Below are 16,703 nucleotides of genomic sequence, written 5' to 3' on the forward strand. Positions count from 1 at the left end.
TGCTCATATACTCACCGTGTGGCTAGTGTCTTCTGTCTTTTATCTGTCCGTGAGCAGGCAGGACACTCACATTCTACCAGGAAAGAGGCTGGAGAGGTACTGGAAGTCACTCTTTTGCCCTTACGCTCTGTGACCAGGGCTCTGGTCCTGCTCCTCACTCTCCCCAAGGTCTGTCCGTTTTTTTTTGTTTTGTTTTGTTTTTTTTGTTTTTTTTAAGACAGAATCTTGCTCTGTTCCCCAGGTTGGAGTGCAATGGCGCAATCTCCACTGACTGCAACCTCCGCCTGCTGGGTTCAAGCGATTCTCCTGCTTCAGCCTCCCGAGTAGCTGGGATTACAGGTGTGCACCACCACACCTGGCTAATTTTTTTTTTTTTGTAGAGACGGGGTCTCACTCTGTTGGCCTAGACTGGTCTTGTGCCACTGCGCCCAGCTAATTTTTGTATTTTTAGTAGAGATGGGGTTTCACCATATTGGCTAGGCTGGTCCAGAACTCTTGGCCTCAAGCGATCCACCTGCCTTGGCCTCCCAAAGTGCTAGGATTACAGGTGTGAGCCACTGAACCTGGCCATCACGGAGTCTTTTCCAGAACACCCCAAGTGCTCTGGTGCTAAGTATTTTTTTTTTGAGACGGAGTCTCGCTTTGTTGCCCAGGCTGGAGTGCAGTGGCACGATCTCGGCTCACTGCAAGCTCCGCCTCCCGGGTTCACGCCATTCTCCTGCCTCAGCCTCCGGAGTAGCTGGGACTACAGGCACCCACCACCACGCCCGGCTACTTTTTTTGTATTTTTAGTAGAGACGGGGTTTCACTGTGTTAGCCAGGATGGTCTCAATCTCCTGACCTTGTGATCCGCCCGTCTCGGCCTCTCAAAGTGCTGGGATTACAGGCGTGAGCCACCGCGCCCGGTCTAGTGCTAAGTACTTTACAGGCATGACCACACCGCATCTAGAGACCATCAACTGCAGGAAGTGGGTCCCATGATTCTTCCTGTATCTACAGGTGAATAGACGGAGGCTCAGGTGGGCGATGGCACCGGCTGAGAAGCGGATATGCGACTGAACCCAGGTCGGCTTGACACAAGAGCAGATCCTCTTAGCCACAGCAGAGAACAGCTCAGACCACTTCTGGAGCTACCCAGTCCTCCAGGGGGTGCACCCACCCGGTCCCTGGCAAGAACATCAGAGGCCAGGCAAGTGGCCAGCGCGGCTGCGTTCATGGGGTAGAGAGGACCCCCCAGTCCCTAGCGGTCCGTGAAAGCCATAGCCCAGGGCTTGCTGCAAGCCTGGGAGTCGCTGGGTAACAGTTGCCAGGAGCTTCCCCTACGAACCCCGAGTCTGGCCAGCACTCCGGGGAATCCCCCGGCCCCTCCGGGAATCGGACCCGGTCCCAGCGCCCCTTCCTCAGGCCCCGGGTCCCTAGCATCCCTACATCTCCAGCGCTTCTTCCTCCACGCGCTCCTCTCTCGGGGCCCCTGCCCCTGCGGCTTCAGTGCTGAGAAGTCCCAGGTTCGGTCTCTCGGCTCCCGGCTCCTCCGCCCTGGCCCCGGGCTCCCTCCCGGGCCGCACCCCCGCCATAGCGCCCCCTCGCGCCCCGCTACCCGCTGAGTCGCGCAGGTCCGAGGGGCGCGCGTACCTTACTGTCGGCGCGCGCGGAGCGGCCGCTCAGCAGCAGCACTAGCGGCAGAAGGAGCAGCGGCCGAGGCGGGAGGGCGGCAGCGGCCATGGCGCCACCGGCACGGTAGGCACAGGCGGCCGGGCACGGACGCTGGGAAGCGCGGGCTGCACTGCGAGCTCCGCGCCTTCGCCCGCTCTGCCTGCCCCGCGCCCCGCGCCTGCACCCTGCTGCCCGCCCCGCGCCTCTTCCAGCGCCGCCAGGGGCGGAGCTAGGGCGGAGGGGGCACCCCGCCCCGCTCCGCCCGCCGTTCGCGGGGCCTCCCCGTCGTCGGGCGGTTCTCCCAAGGGCATCCCTGCCCGCGCGCCAGGGTGGGTCTCGATCGCAGCCGGCAGGAGCAATGGGGCCAGGGCGAGGCGCGTGGGCTCCTCGCACGGACTCAGGTCCTGTCCTGTGAGCTGTGGGACCTTGGGCGTGTCCCTTCACCTCTGTGTGCCTCAGTTTCCTCATCTGTAAGATGGGGGACTCGTGCTTTCCTTTTGGAGTGTTTGTAAAGTTCGCATGAGAGACAGATGTTCCCAGGGCACGTGAGCCCTTGGGCTCTCCGATGCCACCCACTTCTGGACAGGGACCTGACTGCTGTAAGCCTTCCCAAGGCTCAGCAACCCCAACTTGTCTTCCGTCTTTCATTTCTCCTTCCCTCTGGAATCCCTCCTGTCGGCTCACAAACTCCAGTAGCTTCCCGCTTTAAAATTTTTTTAATTTTAATTTTTTTTTTAGGTAGGGTCTCACTCTGTTGCCCAGGCCATAGTGCAGTGGCGCGATCGCAGCTCACTACAGCCTCGACCTTCCCAGCTCAAGTGATCCTCCCACCTCAGCCTCCTGAGTAGCTGTAACTACAGGTGTGCACCACCACACCTGGCTAATTTAAAGTTTTTTTATTTTGGCAGAGACGGGGTCTCACTCTGTTGCCTAGACTTGTCTCGAACTCCTGGGCTCAAACAATCCTCCCACCTTGGCCTCCGAAAGTGTTGAGATTACAGGCATGAGTCACTGCACCCAGCATTTCCTTTTTTTTTTTTTTTTTGACTGGGTCTTCCTCTGTCACCCAGGCTGGAGTGCTGTGTTGCGAATACAGCTCACTGTAGCCTCAACTCTCCAGCTCAAGCTATCCTCCTCCCTCAGCCTTCTGAGTAACTTGGACTACAGGCATGTGCCACCATGCTGGCTAATTTTTGTATTTATTTTAGGGATGGGGTCTCCTGTGTTGCCCAGGCTGGTCTCAAACTCCCGGGCTCAAGCAATCCAGCCACCCCAGTCTCTCAAAGTGTTGGGATTACAAGTGTGAGCCACCATGCTTGGTCTCATTTTCTTCATAGAATTTATTGCTCAATGGGACTGTCTTTCTTGTTGGTGTGTATGTTTCCTTGTGTTGGAGCATGACTTCCTAGGGCACATTCTTAGTTTCTCCCCATGAACATCGAACTCAGTGGTTCTCAAAGTGTGGTCCTTGGTCTCAGCCTCCGCATCATCGGATAACTTGTTAAAAATGCAAACTCTCCCAGCCTGGGCAACATGGTGAAAACTCGCCTCTACTAAAAATACAAAAATTAGGCTGGCGTGGTGGTGCATGCCTGTAATCCCAGCTACTCGGGAGGCTGGGGCAGGAGAATCGCTTGTGAACCCGGGAGGCAGAGGTTGCAGCGAGCCGAGATTGCACCACTGCACTCCAGCCTGGGCAACAGAGTGAGACTCCGTCTCAAAAACAAACAAACAAACAAAACCAAAAAACGGCGTGGTGGCACGTGCCTGTAGTCCCAGCTACTCAGGAGGCTGAGGCACAAAAATCACTTGAACCCAGGAGGCAGAGGCTGCAGTGAGCCAACATCGTGACACTGTACTCCAGCCTGGGTGACAGAGCGAGACCTTCTCAAAGAAAAAAAAAAAGAAAAAAGAAAAAGAAATGCAAATTCTCAGGCCCCACTACAGACTCACAAAATCAGAAACTCTGGACGTGGAGCCCAGCAATCTGTGTTTTAACACACCCTCCAGGGCTCCAGGGGGTTTAGGGTTTGAGAACCACTGACCTGGCACAAGGTACGGTGCTCCACAACTCTCAGCTGAATTAAAGAACCCTGTGCGAAGCACACACTGAGTACAAATAAGCTGCTTCTTCTTTTTTTTTTTTTCTTGAGACGGAGTCTCGCACTGTCGCCTGGGCTGGAGTGCAGTGGCGCAATCTCGGCTCACTGCAACGTTTGCCTCCCGGCTTCAAGCGATTCTCCTGCCTCAGCTTCCCAAGTAGCTGGGACTACAGGTGCCTGCCACCACGCCCAGCTAATGTTTTGTATTTTTAGTAGAGACAAGGTTTCACTATGTTGGCCAAGCTGGTCTCAAACTCCTGACCTCGTGACCCGCCCGCCTCGGCCTTCCAAAGTGCTGGGATTACAGGCGTGAGCCACCACACCCGTCCACAAATAAGCTTCTTCTGTAACTAGAGATCCCCTGGGAGGCATCAAAACCGGGGCTAGATTAGTGTAAAAAGTAAATATTGTGTATGTTCTTATGGACATAAACTATCTGAAAAAAAATGCAAAAAGTCAGCATGGTGGTTCTAAAGAGATCCAGGGAGTAAGAACTTTCATTGAATACTTGTTTGCATCCTGTGGATTTTGTAATATGTGTGTCCTATGTATTCAAAAACGGGACAGAGTGTACTTAAAAGAAATCGAAGCAGGCAGGGGGGATTCACTACCCCAGCCCTTTCTCGATGAACGCAGCGTGGCTCTGACTCTAGGTAGGACAAGGAAGAGCAAGGCTGCCGTCACTAGAGGAACTCTGCCCCCTGCTGGCTGTTCCCCCACATGACCTGATCATCTCTGGCTGCCTCCTCTTTACCCTTCTCTCTCTCAGTGGGCTCTGTTCACCACGGATTCTCCCAGCTCCTCAAATGGGCCAAGCCCTGATCTGGCCTTGGGAGCTTGGCACATGCTGTTCCTTCCACCTGAAAGCCTTCCTCTCCACCTAGTCTCACTTCTAGTCATCCTCCCGATTGAGCTCAGTCAATCTGACCCGCCTCGGCCTCCCAAAGTGCTAGGATTACAGGTGTGAGCCACCATGTCTGGCCATGCCTGCCTCGTTCTTAGCTGTATCCCAGTCTGGTCCCGTCTGTCGTCTGTCTGCTGCCTCTGGCCTCAGAACCACGCCCCCCTAAGATCCCTCCTTGCCCTTAGACACATTCCTTTCCAGATCTTTTGTCTTGAGTCCTGCAGGTGGTAGCAGAGTCTTTTTCATCTTTCTGAACCTGTCCCCACATTTCTAAACTGGGGGAGAAAGTATTGATTTCTTAGGATTGTTGGAAGAAATGTAGAGAGATTAGATAAAAAGCCCCATAGTAGGTGCTGGACTCATAGTGAGTGCTTAGTTCATAGGGCTCTCTATGGTTAGGACAGTGGCTGAGGTCTCTAGCACAGTCATTTCCCTTGCTTTTCTCAGTTTTGTGGTATTTGACTCCTCCCAGAAGCACTTTCAGAAGACATGCATCTGAGATTTAGAACCACTCTTTAAATAACATTAGTAAGAGGTTCCATTTATTAGGCCAGACCTTTAATTGCTTTGCAAGCATCATTTAATTCTCATAGCATTCCTGCAAGGTAGCAACTATCATTATTACCCATCCCCTCTTAGAAGACAGAAATAGAGGCTCAGAAGTCACTAGCCTAAGGTTAGCTATTTTTATCCATTCTTTCACCCAGTTAGTAATTATTGAGAGCCTACTATGTGCCAGATCTGTACTCAGCAGTTGGGGTTATGAGCGAGAATAAAGGGATGTGACTAGTCAGGGAGGTGTGGGAAGGTTTAAGGAAGGAAGGGACAACAGAGCTGTAGTCTGAAGGACTATAGGAATTGTTTCCAGGGGCTGAGCATTTGGCTGAACTCTTCTGCCCATCTAAAGAGGGTTGACTTAGAATCTTCATCAACTACCAAAACTCCAGGGCTGCACGTTTCTGCAATGCCACTTAGGTTCTGATGGCATCTCCAGGGACAGAGAACTCACTACCACCAGAACCTGTGACGAAAACGTAGATTCCTGAGAAAGGCCAGATGGTCCTGACTTTTTTTTTCTTTTCTTTTCTTTTTGAGACGGAGTTTTGCTCTTGTTGCCCAGGCTGGAGTGCAATTGCGCCATCTTGGCTTACTGCAATCTCCGCCTCCTGGGTTCAAACGATTCTCCTGCCCCAGCCTCCTGAGTAGCTGGGATTACTGGCATGCGCCACCACGCCTGGCTAATTTTGTATTTTTAGTAGAGACGGGTTTTCTCCATGTTGGTCAGGCTGGTCTCGAACTCCTGACTTCAGGTGATCTGCCCGCCTCAGTCTCCCAAAGTGTGGGGATTACAGGCATGAGCCACCGCGCTCAGCAAGGTCCCAACATATTTTAGAACCCACAGCTGAGGGAATGGCAGGCTGTCCTCTCTTAGTCACAGAGTTTAGCTCCTGAAACACTGCTACCTAGCAGAGGGGATCTAGTTGTCCCTCGGTGGAAGGTATTAAGGAAGATGCCACTGAAGAAACATTTGAACAGGATCTTGAAAGATGAACAGGAGTTTGGGAGTGGGTCAGGTGAAGTCAGCCGCGTTCCAGCTTGAAGGAGCCAAGGATTAAAGTTCTGGTGTGTGACAGAATGGGGCTGGAATCCCCATCACTTCTAGTGGACTTCATCAGTGCTGGATAGGGACAATATTGTTGCTATCTCATAGAGCAGGTATGAGGTTTAGACTGCAGAGCGTTAATGTAAGTCTCCCAGATTACGTATGAAATACAGTTTCACCAGGGTTGGTAAGGTCCAGTTGCCCGCAAGTGCAGAGAAGCGTTGCAACTTTCGTAGCAGGTGAGGGACGGGGTGTGGTGCGAAATGTGGGCAAGAGTCAGGCCAAGCAGGGATGCGAATGCCAGGACGAGGACTTAATATTAGACAAAAATGACATAAAAGGGCCAAGGGATTGGTGGGGCGGGTGGGGCAGGAGAGGGCGAACGAGCGGCCACCGAGGAAGCTGCAGCATAATCCGGCAGAGAAGAAGCGGGCAAAGCACCAACGTTCTCGTTCTTTCTCTTCAAGTGGGCCAGGTAGGCCTTAGACCCTTGGCGGCAACAGCGAAATCCTTTCCCGATGGGGTCGCCGAAGACGGACACCCCCCGGCGGGCCTAGTGACCGGTGGCGGCGCGCCACCTGGTGGCCGCAGCGGGTGGATTCGGCCGGGAGCCGCTGCAAAATTCGAGATTTTGCTTCCGGAAAGCTTCGGGAAACTGAGGTGGGAGGGGCAGGGGTTTGCGATCTTCCAACTGGACCCTGTCCTTATTCCAACCCACTTTTACAGATAGGGAAACTGAGGAAAGGGGAAGGCAAACAAGGCCGGGCAAGGGATCCCTCTTAAACGGAAGGTTTCAAGACACCTGGGGTCAAGAACCCAGGACTTTAATAGCCCCAATGGCCCGGAGCTTAGTTTGCCCATCTGTTCTATGGGCAGGAGGAAAATGAAAGGGGAGGAGGGGAAACTTTAGTCTTTCCCGCCCACCTGGAGGTAAAAAGGCTTTAAAGACTACCCCGGAAAGAAGAGTTTTATAGATTCTATTTGCATACGAACGCAGTCACCTCGCGTTAAACTCCGGTCCTTTAATCTCCGGTCCAATTTGTCCCGCAGCGGCAGGGAGAGGCCCACGTGAGTACCTTCAAGCCCCGCCTCCAGGGCCCCACCCACAGGGCTGGGCTTCGTTGCACGTGCTCACCCGGCTGCCTCGCGATCCGCCTTCTCGGAAAGACTCATTGTTGGGGTGGGGGGTTACGAGGACTCTTAGGGAACTTTGATCAGGTATAATTCACAATCAAGAAAAGGCCCGGAAGTATCCGTTTACTACATAGACATCAAACGCTTTGTCATGGTTCTTGATATTGACAGACTTTAGCTTTCCGTTCTCAAGACTTCTTATCCCTCCTTCCACCCCTTCAGTTGGTGCGGTCGGCGTGGCCGGCCTCGCTGAGCGGACTCCAACTCCCAGCGTGCCCCGCAGGGCCTTGCGCGGCAGCGGCGTGTGACGTCAAGGGAGGGAGCTGGCCAGTGCTGAGGGGGCGCGGCGCGGCGGGGCGCGGAGCGGTGCGGCGCCGGGCGGCTCGGGGCCCAGAGAGAGCCGCGGCCGGGAGCCCGCGGGCTCCTGACAGCCTGCTCCCCTCGGCGGACGACGACCACAGCGACTAGGGCGCCGGTCATGGCGGAGCAGCAAACCTGGCGCGGACCCTAGGCACCACCGCATGGAGCGGGACGAACCGCCGCCTAGCGGAGGGGGAGGCGGCGGGGGCTCGGCAGGGTTCCTGGAGCCGCCCGCCGCGCTCCCTCCGCCGCCGCGCAACGGTGGGTGAGGGGCCTGCGACGCCCGGGCCAGGCAGGAACCGGCTTCCTGAGCCTCCGCCAGGGATCCCCCTCCTCTCTGCGGACCCTCGCCCCGGGAAGCCGCAGCGGCCCCGCGGCCCCTTAGGGTGGACCTTTACCCCGTTCCCCCTCGGCGCGGACCCTCCCTCTCCTCCCCCGTTTCGTTCAGGGTGGATCCTCCTTCTTCGTCCCCGTTCCCTTCCGCGCGGACCCTCCCCCTGCCCGGGTCCCTGGGCACCGAGCTTCATTTCCCCCTCCCCCCGTCCCCTCTACACAGGCCTCCCCTCCCCCCGTCCCCTCAGCACCAATCCTCCCTCTTCCCCCCGGGTCCCCTCCCCCTGTCTTCCCAGCACCGAACCTTCCCCTCCCCCCGGGCCCCTCAGCTTGGAAGTCCCCCCACCGCGGTCCGTCAGTGGGGTCATCCCCTCACTCGGGTTCCCTTCACGCAGAGCCTCTCTTTTTCCCGTACAGGGGTTCCTCCTCCCACCGAGGACGCTCCCTTCTTGCCCTGTTGACCCGACTCCACAGCACCCTTGTACCGCTCAGCTTTCTAGAGCGTTTTCCTCCTCTGCAGCCTCGAGCGTTCTCCCTTGAATACTACGAGCCCCCCACCTTTGCCGAACCCCCGTTCGCTAGACATCCCCCAGTCGTTTCCTTTTTCGGACTCCTTCGCGCCTCTTGCTTCCCCTGAGCCTCACCTTCCCCAACGCCTCGCGCGCTCTGGCCGCTCTCCGCCCCTGCTCAGCCCCCCTCTCCGCCAGGCAACGGCTTTCCCTGGCCGAGGGCTCCAGCCCGCCCCGGGGCCCCGGACACCTGCCTCCTCCCGGCTTTTGCCCGGCAGGTCCCGATCCCCACCACTTAGTCTCAGTTCTCCTCTTTCTTGTCCAGATCCGGGAGCCTGGGAGCTGAGAATCCCTCACCTGGCCCGGCCCTTCCTACCGCTCGTCTCTCGCCCCCTCGCCCGGGCCGGGTCCTCGGGCTCCTCGGGGCTTCCTCGCCCTCCTCCCCTTCGCTCCCTCCCCCTGCGGGGTGTTTTATTTGTATCTGTTTGATATTTTCCTCCTCGGTGTTTGCCGCGGAATGTTTTTATTGGTAACGTGTTAGGAGCTTTTGTGAGGTCGTAAAAGGTGAACTTTTGAACTTGGAAAGCGCCCTGGAGCAATTAGCGCAGGCGATCGCCCCGGGAGGCCTGCATTACAAAGGGTGCTCGCACCGGCCGGCAAACGCTCCGGCGGCAAACCCGATTTATTTATTTATTTGCCCTGTTTTCCACCTTTCACATCTCCTCATTTCCGAATAAAGGGAGGCTCTAAGAGATCCGTGCCTCCTCCCCTCGCTGCGCCATAAACTCGCAATTCTCTGAAAGATCTAGGACCGAACAGTGTCTAACAAGTAACAGATTCAAATTGAATGCAAACACCCGGGACAGTTAGGAGGCACTAAAAATTAACTGCTTCACCAAGAGGTTTCTCAGTCAGGACAGTGACCTGGCAGGTGTGAGGAAAGTAACCTGAAAATAGGTCAGTTAGGCGCTCAATTGTTGAATGAGTGAGTAGCTACAGAGGGTGGAAATCTTGGGTTGGATCCGTGCCTTCATACGTTTATTAACTAGTCAAACATTTTGTTAGTTCAGGAGATCTGGTGTTTTTACAGAAGGGAAAAGTCCGTGTAGAAGAGAGCTTGGTTAACTTCACTTGATGTTGCTGATCTTAAAAATAGTGATGTTAAAATAGTTAACATGTTAAAAATGGTGTTTTCAGAGCTTTTTTTTTTTAAATTTGTGTATGATGTATGATGGCTGGGTGGCTGGCCGTTCCGTGGGCTGTCTTTGGCAACTAATTTCTGAATGTGAACATGTTTGAGATCAATAAAATTCCGTGTCACAAAGGGGGAAGCTGGAATCCAGTTAGGGTAGAAGGAGACAGTATCATAGGAACAAAGGATTTCTTTAATGCCTTTGACTTTTTAAGCTAGTTTGTGTGGAGATTTGGTTTGGTATTAATTTGTGAGTGTTGTAAATCCTGATCTAAAATTTCCCATGCTGATTTGTTTGAATCCAAGCCCCAACCTATCTTATATCCCATATTAGCGTGTGTATTTCTGTGATGCCTTCCTATGTGTGAATACTTCCTGTACCCACCTGTGCATATAGTGTAGATGACGGATTTTACTGCAATTCGATATTTACTGCAATATTGCTTTCAATTCTACTTGAGAATAATAGTGTTGTAAGAGAAACCTAAGAACTGCATTTGTTATTAATTATTCATTAGTACATTTTAAAGAACTCAATGGTAATTTTAACTCTTAATCAGATTTCCCATTCATAGTCTCATTTCCTCAGTTGGTCAGAACCATTTGAAAGAATGTTATCGAGCAATCCATTTAGACTAAGGTGGCTTTAATACTTTACATTAGTCTAAGTTAGTGGTACAGATGTTTTCTTTTTGCTGAAAATACAGTGGGAACTTTTGGCAGCTTGATGGGCTTAAAATACACGAGACGCTAGACCGTTGTGAGATATTTTTCAGTGTAAAAGCTAGCATTGTGCAATGTTTTACAATTTATGTTCATTAGCACTTATGAAGTTAACATTCTCACAGAATTGCCAAAATTTTTTTTTAAGTTTGCCTGTGAACAATGGGCACATTTTTTTCTTTATTGCTTCCTAATTAATATTTTTCTCCAAAAAGATATGTAACTGCTTGTTCTGAGTAGCAAAGAAATGAATTATCTCTCATTTTTAATCCTAGTGACTGATTTCTATTTTATATGAAGTATTTTCAAGAGACAACTATATAGATAGGGGGTCTTTTGGTCTCTGTCATGAAGAAATAAACTGGAGGTGGCATTTTAGAAATGTTTTTCTACCGGAAACACCATTGATGCTGAATTTACAGTCCTTTGAATGGTTTTTATTCTGTCAGAACAGTTTCTTTCTAGCCTTTTGATGCACCATCATCCTTCCAGGAATTCCCTGTGCTGACTGCGCTATTTTCAGTTGTTGCTTATAGGTTTTCATAACAAACATGAACTCATTTAGTTGTCATAGAGGACTGCTCCCTTTTGGGATTTCAAAGGAAGATGAATGATTTGAGGAAGTGTATGCTGAATATTGCATTTGTTCATTTTAAGAGAATGAGGGAATATACTTTTAAATATTTAAAGCAAAGGAAGGCAAAGAAGGTTGTAAGCCATTGTAAGTAATTAAAAGCATATTTTATGTAATTACACTTTAGAGGAAATGGGGAGAAGTTCACTAAATAGCATGATGCCTTTTTCTCCTGCTGTAACTATGCCGTCCAAATGTTTATGCTGGAAAATAAATTGGCAAATATTTCCCATGATGATTTAACTTTTCAGGTCTGTGATTTAAAAAATTAATTCTGAGTTGCCCCAGAATTTTTTCCTACTCCTGTTAGAAAAAAACAAAACCAAAAACATGCTGTAGTACTGTTGTTTCTTAGTACATAGAGCACGCAGGTTTTGCTTTTTTTTTTTTTTCTTTTTTTTTGTAGCTTCTGTGACCTCCAAAGACGGCTAGGGTAGAAGAAAGGCAACAATGAGCAAATTCACTGGTGATTTTGCATAGCTGAGATGGGAGATGACCACATTTACAGTCTCCAGTGTACAAGCCACCAAATCATTCAGCAGTTCTGATTCATGTAACCAAAATATGACATGATTCCTAATCTATAATTCATTCTGACTTCTGTAGCAGAAAGGTGTATGCAAGGCACATGTGTTAGCACATGAAAGGGAGTTGGATGGGGAGCTAATGAAAAAAATAACTGCTGGTAAATTTCCAAAAATATGTCCAAATCATGCATTTCCATATTTTATTTAGAATTTCCTAGTTTCTCATTCCCTACTTTTTTCCTAGGGTTTTGGGGCAAAGGTGGAAAATAGAGTTTAGATTAAAATACCACATTTTAGAATAATGGAGGATGGTAGGTAGAAATGCCAACTGTTGCTGTAACATTGGGAAAGGAAGTTTCTTATACCACCCCTAGTGTTTGCTGTGCAAATTGGCTTTAGATTGCTAATGATGCTTGCATGTTTTGGAGCTTGGAGCTGTGTTAGTTTCATTTGTGTTAGTAGGAAGATTTACCACTTCGTTTTTATAATCGGGTAGATATTATTTATTGGTTATGTTGAAAAATTGATCTGTTAATGAATTGTGTTCAGATGGCAACTTCTGGCTTAAGAATTGCATAAAGCCAGGATAGATTCTCCCACATTAGGAGACTTCATTGTCAGCAAATTCATCGAGATCTTTGGGGCTGGTCCTAATTTTTGCTTCTTAAGTTTATTTTTGATTTATAGCCAAATTAGTGACACTTTTCTGTTCAGTATTTTTTCCATGCATAATAATTAAGTTGAAAGTGACACTTGAGAAGATGTGTTTTAGAGAAAATTTTACATTGTTGGGTCAGTGTGTTTTTTTTAAGTAGGACAATGAAAGTGCCTTATTTCATGTGTAAAAACAGATTCTAGTCATGTGAGAAAAAGGTCCGAGTTAGAAAAATCAAAGTTCTGAATCAACAGATAAACATGCTTGTATTTCAATAAAGAATAAATGTGCTTGAAACAGTTTTTAACAGAAGGTAGCTATCTAATCTGCCCACATAAGTAGTGATCTGATATACCCAACTCTTTGTAATACTTTGAGAGCATTTCCAAAACCAATTAAGTTGTGAAGGAAAATGTTTTCTTTCACACTTCTGCATTAAGATCAACCTTAACTTCTTAATTAAAGTTTTTCCTGCCTCAGGTAATTTCTTAAGGGTTTATGGATGCCTTTGATAACTAGGGTTCAGAAATACCAGAATTATTAAAAATGAGCAAGAAAGTGGTTTGGTACTGAGCAGGTAGTTTTTTCTTGGGTATTGAGCTTTTTAGAGCTAAAGTTTCAGATTCAGCTGAGCTTAAATTTAAAAAACGTCTCTAGATGTAGCTTTGATATACAGTATTTCAAGAATCCAGCCCAGTCTTTTGTTTATTGCTTGTTTTCCAACATGGCATGTCTTTAAGAAAAAGACAAGGGTGTTAGACTGTAACACCCTTAGTAAGTAATAGAAAATCAGAAGAAAACCACTGTGAGATGTCTAACCTGTTTTTCAGTATGGTGGAGAAATAGCCACAGGAAAAAGGAGAGCATCATTTGAAAGAATAAAACATTTCCTACGGTATTTCGTTCTTCATTCTTTGTTACCTGCTATTAAACAGCAGCCTTTGTAGAAAAGCTTCTCAAAAAAACCCAGATTTTTTCAGTGGTTACAGTTATTTAAATAAGACTTTACTAGTGTAACCCGGTAATTCTAATTAACAGTGATTTAGTTTGGGAGCAGACCAGGATTTCCTCAGCCGGCCGCTGGGGAGCTGAATTGCTTTTTTCCCCACCCCCAGCTGCACCAAATCTTTTGATCCCCAAGCTACAGTGGTTGTCATTTGAGAAAGCAAACTGAGAGAAAATATGTTGTGAAAATAGCCTACTTTGAAACTTCATTTGCATTTTGGAATTTTTGTTCTTAAAAAAATTATAGGAATAATTGAACTCCCAAATTTTTATCTTGACAGAAGCAAACTGGCCAAATTCTTATGTCTAAATAGAAAATTCCTGGATTTCTTAAAATTTTTTTGCTTTAAAAATTTCAGGGGCTGTTTTAATATTGACAGTCACGATTTCAAAAGAGAAATGATTCTAATTATAAATTCACAGGAAGGCTTCAAGTGTTCTGAGTTTCTTGAAGGAGTGTGTGTTTGGGACAAATAAAGTTATGTAATGGAGTAGTTTTCATTCAGGGTAGTTTGTGGTTTCTCCATCAGCATTATATAATAAGCTCAAATACAGAATCACGGATTCCTATGTCTTATACTAAATAAACCATACAATTTGTTACATTAATAATTAACTTTAAAAAAGTGTCTTTAAATGATGAGGCCTTTGGATTCTAATTGTAAACTCTACACCCTTCAATTTGTTTACACCAGAGAAGCTATTCAAGCATAAACCACAGATGGCAGTAGCAGTATATTTTTCTGTTTCTGGACTGAATCTTGCCTTTAAGTTGGTGTCAGTTCTATGGGCCCTGTCGATAAGTCAGCTGGCAGGTGTAATGTTTCTAAAACCAATTCCCTGGGCAGCAACATGTAATGTATTCAGGGAAACAAATCCAGGCATTTGATTTGAAGATACACTCTGTGGGTGGTTTGACCCAGAATAGTGACTTTGCACTCACTGCCCAAGTGAGAAATTATTTTAAAAATTTGGTAATAGTGATTAAGCGAGTTGTTAGAATAATAGCTATAGCACATTGGAATTGTAGTGGTATTATTAGCAGAGAATGTATCTAACATATTTGCTTGAACAACTATTTGCATTGTAAACAATTTATAACTCATTAAAAATATACTCAAGATTCGTATTTTGAGAGAGAAATGCACAACTAAATTCTTCATGTGAAAAAGATGATCTTCCCAGCTTGTTATTTCCAGTTCCTCCTTACATTTCATAGAATCATGGATTTTTAGATCTGTGTATGAGAGCATTTTGGAGGTCTAAGAGTGGGTTCTGCTTGCTCTTCCAACACATCATTGTAGTGCCCAAATTTCTGTATTCTCTATTTTCTTCTAAAACATTGATGGAAAAAAAGAGATGGTTGATTAGATTTCCTGTGATATTTTATCTGTGATGTTTCCTTCAGTTGTAATCCCATAGTTTGGAGCTCAGGAAACATTTTAGTAACAAATCTACCGCAAAATTAAGCATAGACTGATTCAGTGAAGGGAATAGCTTAAACATATAGTTCTCTTTCTTTTTTTTTTTTTTTTTGGTGATGGAGTCTCACTCTTGCCCAGGCTGGAGTGCAGTAGTGCGATCTCGGCTCACTGCAACCTCAGCTTCCTGGGTTCAAGCGATTCTCCTGCCTCAGCCTCCTGAGTAGCTGGGATTACAGGCATCCACCACCATGCCCAGCTAATTTTTATGTTTTCAGTAGAGACAGGGTTTCACCATGTTGGCCAGGCTGGTCTCGAACTCCTGACCTCAAGTGATCCACGTGCCTCAGCCTCCCAAAGTACTGGGGTTACAGACGTGAGCCACCGTGCCCGGCAGTTTTCATTTTTAAAACTAATTTTATTAGTTGAAATGTAAGTCCCCATTTCAATCATGAAGCTGTATGAAGCTGTATCACCTTGGAAGAATTAAAAATTAAGTCTTTTAAAAATTCCTTGTGCTCCACTGGATCAGATGCAATGTTCTTTTTATTATGGCTAACTGCAATTTATTTAATTTAGTCTTTCTGTCACGAAAGAAAAGCTAGAAGACAGAACACTTCTGTGTAGCCTTATGTACTTTATCCCGCTTCCTCATTCCTTGCCTTTTAAAATTTATAAACAAATAGTGAAGTAGTACTCAATTGTATTTTCTGTCATTGGTTGACCATTCATTACTATTGCTTGTTTCAAACTTAATCTCTTCCCATTTATTGAGTCCTTAAATTTATTTATGGTTGCATCCAAACCAGTGATTTTCAAAGTGTGGTCTGCAATCCTCTGGGGGTCCTTGAGACCCTTTCAGGATGTTCTTAAATATATTTTAATCGTAATGCTAAGACATCATTTGCCGTTTTTACTGTATTGACATTTACACTGATTTTGCAGAAACAATAGTGAGTAAAAACTGTTGGTCCCTTACCAGAAATCAAGGCACAAACTGTATTAGTAGTCATCATATTCTTCACTTCCATGCACTTGTATTTTTTAAAAAGACTTTTCCACTTAATGTCATCCTTGATGAAGCAGTAAAAATGATGATTAAATCTTGACCCTTGAGTACATGTACTTTTGATATTCTGTGTGACAAAATGGAAAAGTACATGCCAAGCACTTCTGGTGCAAACTAAAATGGTTGTTTTAAGACAAAGTATTTGTATGATTATGTTGTGATCTGAGCCAGCTACTTTTGTTCATGGAATACTTGAAATAATTAAACTATACTTCATTCAGCCTTGGGCATTTGGCAGACTATTTTTTTCTTAAACGAACAGTGAGTCTGTCATATCAAGGAAAACTGACAGTATTGGTTGCCAGTAAATAAAATTTGAGCTTTCAAGCAACAATTAGTTTTGGAAAACTTGTACTTGCCACTAAGAGCTTGACAGCTTCCCAATGGTTAACGTCTTTTCTGATGAGATTGATGATGAAATTCACAAATATGATTTTCGACGTTATGAAATGTGTCAACATTTTGGAAATCTGAATATCTCAGCAATTCAGTATTTTCCAAAAGATCTATGTGTGATATTACAGGAACCTACACAGGTAAGAGATCTGTTCAAAATGCCAGATTGATCAGTGGATTTTAATGTAACGGATTACACATAGTTCATTGATAATGGTTTTAAACTCACACTGAACTAACCTTTAAGAAAGTACCACTTACTGAGTTTTGTTGGAGTATCAAAGAAGACTATCCACAATTACTTTAAAAAGCAAATACTTCTTCCTTTTCCGATTATAAATCTGTGGGGCCAGATTTTCTGCCTGTGCTTCAACAACAACGAAAAATCACAATATACTGAATGGATAAACAGGAGATCTAGCTGCTAGGATTAAGCCAGATATTAAGGAGATTAGCAAAATGTAAAACAATGCCACTCTTCTA

General features: G+C 46.9%; 2 protein-coding genes across 13 annotated transcripts in view; one reads left to right on the plus strand and one right to left on the minus strand.

The window, feature by feature from the left end:
* Positions 1-1,849, minus strand: part of OLFML2A (olfactomedin like 2A) — a 37,446-nt gene extending 35,597 nt beyond the window's left edge. For 3 of the 4 annotated variants that reach the window (XR_010119971.1, XM_055271117.2, XM_055271118.1), the window contains exon 1: positions 1,633-1,849. Coding sequence is in view for 2 of the 4 variants with exons in the window: in XM_055271117.2 (XP_055127092.1) it covers positions 1,633-1,722 (90 nt within the window). In the remaining 2 variants the exon portion in view is untranslated. Of the gene's footprint in view, positions 1-15; positions 316-1,632 lie in introns of those variants that run through there. The other variant, XM_055271119.2, reaches the window with a different exon arrangement.
* Positions 1,850-7,724: 5,875 nt separating this feature from the next.
* Positions 7,725-16,703, plus strand: part of NR6A1 (nuclear receptor subfamily 6 group A member 1) — a 258,389-nt gene continuing 249,410 nt past the window's right edge. For all 9 annotated transcript variants that reach the window (XM_055271123.2, XM_055271126.2, XM_055271127.2 and 6 more), the window contains exon 1: positions 7,725-8,017. In XM_055271123.2, the coding sequence (XP_055127098.1) occupies positions 7,918-8,017 (100 nt within the window). In that variant the 5' untranslated portion in view covers positions 7,725-7,917. The remainder of the gene's footprint in view (positions 8,018-16,703) is intronic.

This window comes from Symphalangus syndactylus, chromosome 3 (genome assembly GCF_028878055.3).
Source record: "Symphalangus syndactylus isolate Jambi chromosome 3, NHGRI_mSymSyn1-v2.1_pri, whole genome shotgun sequence".
Classification (NCBI taxonomy): domain Eukaryota; kingdom Metazoa; phylum Chordata; class Mammalia; order Primates; family Hylobatidae; genus Symphalangus; species Symphalangus syndactylus.